Source organism: Sphaeramia orbicularis, chromosome 16, assembly GCF_902148855.1.
Source record: "Sphaeramia orbicularis chromosome 16, fSphaOr1.1, whole genome shotgun sequence".
NCBI classification, from domain to species: Eukaryota; Metazoa; Chordata; class Actinopteri; order Kurtiformes; family Apogonidae; genus Sphaeramia; species Sphaeramia orbicularis.
In genome coordinates this window covers 33434500-33442495 of record NC_043972.1, presented here as the reverse complement: position 1 = coordinate 33442495, position 7996 = coordinate 33434500, and the positions used below count along the sequence as shown (strand labels likewise).

Below are 7996 nucleotides of genomic sequence, written 5' to 3'. Positions count from 1 at the left end.
CTTCTGCTGATTCTATCCTACAGTTATCTACAATTGTCTGCATTTTGTCTCTTATAATGTGAAATCAACAGTTTGGTTTCAAATCTTCTGTTTCCCATTATGTTAGAGGAGTAAAATTGTAAAACCATGAGTAAAGTAGGTTACTGCACTTTGGGTCTGAACACAGCTTCACACTTACGTCATCATATTATTCTCAAATTGGTAAAATCCGGATAATCTCTCCAGATGCTAGATTCTTTCTATTTTTTGTTGTTTTTTTACTATAATGTAAACTCTTATGAAGTTTGACTTATAAATACAAACTGATAACACAGAAACCGTTGTCACAACTTTTAATAACTCAACCCTCCTCATTTTTGTCAGACTTCCCACCTCCCCCTCCTCCTCCATTGGATGAGGATTTGCCAGCCCCTCCCCCTGAATGCCAAATCACACCCCCTGCCTCTGATGCCCCCGCTCCCGCCTTCCCTGCTCCACCTCCAGTGGCAGATGACCTGCCCCTCCCAGCTCCTCCTGAGGAGATTGCCTGTGTGCCCACCTGCCCCTCTCCCCCTCCTCCCCCACCTCCTCCACCACCCCCTGTTTCTGGCACCAGTATCCCCAGTGCTGCTGGAACCCCACAGGTGAGTCATGACTGTCTTTATACCAAATGAAGCCAGTTTGTGTGCATGTTTCTTCCTCTCTGTTGCATGTACATGCATTGAGTTATATAATAAATAATGACAATGAGTGGCATTGTTGTGGAACAATAGTGAATCCATAGAGGGAAAGAAAATTTTTGATTTTTTTTTAAAAATAAATGTAACTGTGGTTTTCTGTGATTTTCCCACAATTGACATTAGCATTTGTCTGGGGAAATTCACCAAGTCTCATGCCCTCAACATGATTATTGTCCATTTATAGCATAGAAATAGTTTTTAGACATGCAATGAAATATTAATTGCAGGCCTGCATTAATTCCAATTTATCTGTCAGGCTACAAATTCATTAGTCAGTGGAATTAGATGGTGTTGGTGTTAGGTAAGAGATACTTAAAAAGTAATTAAAATTAGAAAGAGCACATAGAAAATGATTGAACTGCCAAGAATATCTTTAATGCAGAGAAAGAGATACATTAAACATTCATTCATTTTTTATGGTCATCATTAGTCACTTCACTAAGTTCAGCTTTCAGTCTTTCATTCTCCATCCAAGGATTTGTTGCAATATTTGAGTGCAGTTATTTAGTAACTTATAGTTCGATATTTCACTCTAAATAATCTGATAAAGGCTTGACTACACTGTGTGAGTCTGATCTGTTGCTAAAGTGTTTACTGTCAGTAAAACTTACACTCATTTTCTAGCCACCTTTCTCCATCCATTTCATTGTCACCTTATTCATCCTTCACACTACTGGTATCACCTAATTTATTTTTAAATAAATGTATCTGTGTGACTGTTTGCTCCTCATATCTTCCTCCACCAGAGACTGATGGAGAAGCAGACAAGCTTTGATATACAGCTTGACTCTCTGACTGACTTGCTGTCTGAGATGGAGACCAGGGGACCTTTCAACCCAAAGGTACAAAACTGAAAAATTGGAAATATACTGTTACAAACACTCCAGGACATGCTTACAAAGGCATCAGTACTCCTGAGAGCTAAAGACGAGAGGTGAAATGACAGAAGGCATTGACTCATAGGAAGGTGAATGTAGGGGAAGAGAATGAGTCACACACAGAAATGAAAAAACGTAAAGGTAGGTCAGCTCCAATAGTTCGGAAAGATGCCAGGTTTGATTCATTAGTCTGTGCTCATCTGCTCAGGTTGAAAGCTCAATGATAAGTGAACTGCACACACAGCACTTCAGACTGAAAGAGAAAACAAAGTGAGGTATCTGGTGATTCACACCGAGAGAGGAAACACTTGCAGAGAGAGTGATGCACACAGAACTGAGTGGAGAGTGTGATGAAGCCAGAGTGTGCTGCCAGAGACCCAGTGAGAGGGCCATAAATGGAGAGTGTTTTTATCCAACTGGGAGGTACTGGATCAGGGCGGAATAATGTTGGCTCAAATCTGCCAAATGTATGTCAGAAAGATGAAGCACCTCTGATAAGCGCAGACTGTGGAACCCTTCCAATGTTTACTTTAATCGAAGTACCTTGTTGAATATAATAAAAATGCCTGCTTGCACCATTTTAGTCTGTAATGTAAACACCAGATACTAACTTTCTCCTTTTGAATTATGGTCAGTGGTAAATATTTTATGGTGCTGAAAATTCTAAATGTTTCTCCAGACTTGTGTCACAATGAGTTCACATTTACTTTTTGATTTCTTTATTTTAAAGTTTGTTAAAAAAAAAAAAAGCTTGTTTCAAGGCTTGCTCTTATGTATCCACAGTTACCAAGCCAGTATTCTTCAGCACCAGCACCCAAACCTGCAGCTCCTCCCCCGACTGCACCAAAACCAGCCCTCTCCTTCCTCCCACCTCCAGAGATGGGAGACCGTCCGCCTCCTGCACCCTGGGCAGAAGAACTCAAAGCCAGAACAAACCGGCAAGCCAATCACAATTCTGCACCAAACTCTGCCGCTCAGCCTTTTGCCAAGGCTCCGGCTATGGCCCCTAAATCTGGTTTTGCAGGGAAACCCACAACTTCATCAGCATCTTTGGCACAGAAACTGAACCAGAACCTGAACCAGAACCAAACCCCAATCAGCAGTGCTCATAAACCTTCCCCTCCTTCAGCCACCAGCTCTTTCCCTCCACCTCCCGCAGCTCCCCCTGCACCTTCCACTCCTCTGAACAAAATGGCTGCTGCCCCACCTTCCAATCACATAAAGAGCTCTCCTTTTGGCAGTCAGGCGAATGCAAACCTAAACCCTCCTGCTGCTGCACCTCCTCCTCCACAACCCAAGACGATGGCACCTCCTGCTTCATCTTTTAACCAGCCAATGAAAACTCCCCCTGCATCAACGGTACATTTCAGCTTTTTAAGAGTTACTAAAACACAATCTTTAAGTAAAAAAGCACAAGGTACAAATAATTTAGTTCATAGCCAACATATTGAGTGATTTCAGAGACAAACTGCTCAGTCGTGAATAACGAAATGTTCTGCAAAGCATGCTGTAGAAAACTATGTAAATAATGTATGCACGTAGGTTCCAATGGTTTTGTGTGTGTGTGTGTGTGTGTGTGTGTGTGTGTGTGTGTGTTTGTATATACATGCAGCCCTCACCACCTGGACCAGTGTCTATACCAGGTGGAGGCGTTCCTCTGAATATGAGGGAGGTAGAGGAACTGGAGAGAATGACCAAGGACTTCATCAAAGACATGGACACACATGCACCTGTCATCACCTCCCCTCCCACAGGTACAAGCACACACAATTACATGTAGACGCCTAAACACAGAGGGAAAGAAACATTCTTCAGCCATTAAATTCATAGTCACTCATGGACAACATACATTTTATATTGATGTAGATCCAAGGTTTTTACCATGAACATCTCAATTAGGTGTGTGTTGATTGTGAACTTCTAGGTCAATACTGGTGTGTAAACAAGTTGGACAATGCCAATACAGATTTTTCTTTGAAGTGTTTTCACACTATCTTTCAATAAGCCTCAATTCATGAAACCCCCTTTAATAAAACACAGGAAATGAACATAGGCCACAAGCATTGGTGAATGACATCAGTCTATACTGATGTTTTGCTGCATTCCTAATCTTAATACCATACAAAAGAAATGGTCAAAAGATACATATAGCTGGATTATATTTGTTACATAGGTTATTTTTTAACATTTTACACTTAGGGTTACACAGACTTAAGTTAGTTTATGCTGTATTTTTTCACATTTTTAATGACTGTTTTTTGTGCGAGTATATAAAGTATGTTTTTACAGTATTCTGTTGTTTACTGTTGTGGTTCACTCATTCTTAACATAAATGACCTTGTAAGCATCTGAGCGCCACTAAACAAAGTCCCATTTTTTTCCACTAAATTATCCGTGGAGATGGGAATGAGTATCATCTTTGTTTCATTGCTCTTATAAAAACTTTCTTTTTTCCCTCTCTAAATCTCAGAGGTTTGTGGGAAGTGTGGTGAAGCTCTGTCCCGTACACAACCAGCCGTGAGAGCCATGGACAAGCTCTTCCACTCCAACTGCTTCTGTTGCATGAGCTGCCATCGCCCCCTGCAGGGCATGCAGTTCTACGACAGGGATGGCTCTCCTCAGTGTGAAGACTGCTATATGGTGAGAGGACATGCACTCAACTGCTGTCAGAATTCTTCACTCTGCATATGTGATCTGTAATATACAAACTGTACATTGACATGACATGAATAAGATGACTCAGGGATACGTCTACTACCTTCTGTAGTTATATTAATCATAACTTGGACTCTCCATTTGAGTTAAATTCAGGATTCTTGTGTTGGTTGTCAGAATTCCCTGGCAGTGTGTTCCAGATGTGGGGAGAGGATCACTGACCGTGTGCTGAAGGCAGTGGGCCAATGTTTCCACGCCCATTGTTTCCGATGCAGCACCTGCTCTTGCATACTTGAGGGAGCGCCCTTCATCACTGATGACAACAACAACCCCTATTGTGTCCAGGATTATCACAGGTGGCTACTGACTAGATACTCCTCAGTGATTATCCTGACAAAAATGTTGCATTCCTTTTCATTTCCAATGAAAGTTGATTTTTCTCCTCTGCAGTCATGACGCTAGTGGACAGAAGCACAAAACTTGCTTGCTGTTAAACTGCTGATGAAATAATTCAGTTTGATGAAGATAGGACATGACAAGATGCAACAGATTAATTAGAATTTTGAATTGATTAGAATACCCTGTTATCAGTGTTTCATAAATATGTAAGCATGTCACTGAGCAGCTAGCCAACTAAACAGCGTTTCTTTTCCAGGCGTTTCTCTCCATTGTGCGTGAGCTGTAATGAGCCCATTATTCCAGCTCCAGGCAGTGAGGAGACAGTCAGAGTGGTGGCTCTTGACAAAAACTTCCACCTCAAGTGTTACCGTTGTGAGGTAAGACTGAAGCTACAGTACATGGCATGCCTGTGGTGAAGTCAGCACTGGAGTCTGTTTTATACTGGAAGCTGGTCATTTTTTGATATTCCTTAAAGGTGTAGGAGCCAAAATTAAGATGAAAAAATACTACAATTTGAAAATATACACCATCCGCTGCAGCTCTCGCCTTCTGACCTGACGTCCTTTTACGCCATTCCATGGTGAGGCATAGGGTAGAGTAATAGAGTCATATTAAGGCCTATGTGTCAGAATCTAATCAGCTCTTGGTAATTACATCTGTCAATCATGTATTAACCCCCCTACCTGTCTGAAAACATCTGTGATTAGATAAAGTAAGGGTGTCATAGGTTAGGTTTTCTATAGCCTCAAAACACAGACCCAGGGTAGAAGTCTCCTCAGACCATTTGAATTGTAATATGATGATATGTAATTATGGTTTTGGATAATTATGGTTTTACTAGTAATACTAAAAAAATATCCAGCTCTCTTGTCCTAACACTATTGTTAAGATAAGACTGGTTTTGTTTGCCTTCATCCATAGTAACAGCCACTGATTTCTATGTAGAAGTTTCAGGTCAGATTTCTGTGTAAATCTTTACCCTCATTCTCAGGTTCTACAATGCCTCTCCTCTGCTCTACCACTGAAACGGTGTGCAATATGAGATGCTGTTGGCTCAAAAATGCAGTCAGCTAATGTCAATAGATGTCTGGCTCCCAGCTCAACATCAGTCCAAAACTAACTTCACACAAACACATAATCTCATGGAAGCCTTATGTAGAGTCCTTTAAATAGAAATAGTTTCATGAAAATCTGAAGTGTTTTTTTTTTTGTTTTTTTTTACTTTGTGTTGTAGGATTGTGCTCGCCCACTCTCCATAGAAGCAGATGAAAATGGCTGCTATCCATTGGATGGTAAGATCCTGTGTATGAAGTGCCACACCCACCGAGCCAAGCAGGCTGCGCAGTGATTGGTGGAAGCACCTGCCACTCAGTTTAACTATGAACCAAATCCAAAAGCACAGGATCCATTGAGCTGCCGTTTTGCCTTCGCAACAGGGCTTTATGTGTGCGCGCAGGTGTGAGTGTGAATGTATTGTGTGAAAAGGTCTGTCTGCATGCAGACATGGTGTAGTATTCCCCCATCTTTGTTCACTCCACTTCAGTGCAGAAGTAATGTACTGCATTGAAATAGACTTCTTTTCCCAATCATCATTCTCAAATCTCTGTTCTAGCCTTCTCTGTGTGCTAGAATGTACTTTTTCTGTGCCAATTGTATGTTTACGCTAAAATATTCAGCATAACTTGCACAAGAAAAGTTTGGTCAAAAGAGCAGTCTGATGAATATCCAGTTGCCTTTCTTCATCAGTCTCTATATAGTTTGTAGCACCATGTACTGAGAGATCTCCTTCATTACTGACTGCTCTATTTACCATTCTAACGGACGAGTGGGTGGTATCAGGAGCCATCTATCTGACCATTCCTCAGATTTCACCCCTCTGATTGGCTGTTTGTAGCTGGTATGACAAACGTTGAACACCATGGCAGCAATTGTGCCTGTGAGCATGGCTGATGATGCTTTCCTTCCTAGAAAATGCTGTGTATCAGCCAATCAACTCCGATAGCATTTTAAAGTCATCTAGGGCTATAACTTGACTGCAAAAACAAAAACAAAATGGTGAATGTTGCTCTTCTGTGATGTGAATTTGATCATTAAGAGGCATGTATACAATTGTCTTGTTGCTCTTTTTACTGAGTCATTGCCGTACGGGCAAGATTAGAATGAGAGTTGGCCATTACCTCTCAAACAATAGCTTTGAGCTGATTTAACAGTATTTTTAGATGCATGCTTTCTGGGTGCAAATCATGAACAAAACAGTCAAGCACAGATTTACCAAGCACAGATTCAGTTCGTTGGATCTAAAAAAAAAAAAGTGTAGCTATAAATGTCAGCTGCATGGCTGAAAACAGGACCTATTATGTGACCGTTGCACCGTTTGTAGTGAAGTGGAAAAAACCCTTTGAGTGTCAGTTTGACTCTAAATTGCCTGCACATTACAGACTGACACGTTTAGGAACATAATAGTTTCAATATGGATTTTCTCAGTCTCTTGCTTTAAATAATATAATTTATGGACCATTTTTCTTAGTAAGGTTTCTTCATGTATACAAGTACAAAAATGACTCATTCAGACAGCAGGATAATAGAACAGTAGAGGCTTTAGCTCTGAGCTTAAGGTAACTGCTATACATACTGTAGAGACCAAATATTTCAAAGCTTTTGGGGAGAATTTGGTTAATTACATAGAAAGTCATTGTTTTGAGACTTTTGTATTTTTTTTATCATCTTTTCAGTTTTTGAGGTCGGTATTGTGATTTGCTTTGATTTGTTCTATTGTTACAGTAAATACCACTACTCTGTTCCATTACTCATGTTTTGTAATTTAGTCTGCTCATGTTGGTTATATACTATTCTTATCTTACTGTACTGTATTTCATTGATAATTGCTTACAACTATGTGGTTTTATTTTTAACCTGGCGATGTGCCTTCTCCACTGTTTTTTTTTTTAATCCCATTGTTCCTTTCTGCATTGAGCCTCTTTGTTTGCAGCCACAGAAATTAATTCCTCAATAAGAAAACTGTTGTTACTTGTGCTTGCATTGAGCCTGGTGCAGTTAAACCAGAGTTACTAACAAAACAAGGCAATATAGACTCAGCATTGCATGTTAGCTATGTAGGTGGTGGTGGCATTTCCTCTAGTATTATGTCTTTTTTGTATTTTTGCACCAACTTCTCTGGTTTTGTGGCCCTGACTTTATCACCATGTGATTCTGTTAACATGATGATGCCTTCACAAATGCATTTATCTGGCGTTATCTTGTGTTTTGTCCATTGTATTAAATGCGGATGCCTTGTCTTTTCATATAACTTTTTTATAAATTACTGTTTAATATGTGTGAATGTGT

General features: G+C 40.3%; 1 protein-coding gene across 7 annotated transcripts in view; it reads left to right on the top strand.

The window, feature by feature from the left end:
* zyx (zyxin) overlaps positions 1 to 7037 on the top strand; it is a 17414-nt gene extending 10377 nt beyond the window's left edge. For all 7 annotated transcript variants that reach the window (XM_030158267.1, XM_030158268.1, XM_030158266.1 and 4 more), the window contains exons 3-10: positions 364 to 623; positions 1466 to 1561; positions 2381 to 2956; positions 3210 to 3351; positions 4068 to 4237; positions 4430 to 4608; positions 4908 to 5028; positions 5886 to 7037. In XM_030158267.1, the coding sequence (XP_030014127.1) occupies positions 364 to 623; positions 1466 to 1561; positions 2381 to 2956; positions 3210 to 3351; positions 4068 to 4237; positions 4430 to 4608; positions 4908 to 5028; positions 5886 to 5999 (1658 nt within the window). In that variant the 3' untranslated portion in view covers positions 6000 to 7037. The remainder of the gene's footprint in view (positions 1 to 363; positions 624 to 1465; positions 1562 to 2380; positions 2957 to 3209; positions 3352 to 4067; positions 4238 to 4429; positions 4609 to 4907; positions 5029 to 5885) is intronic.
* Positions 7038 to 7996: the final 959 nt, after the last annotated feature.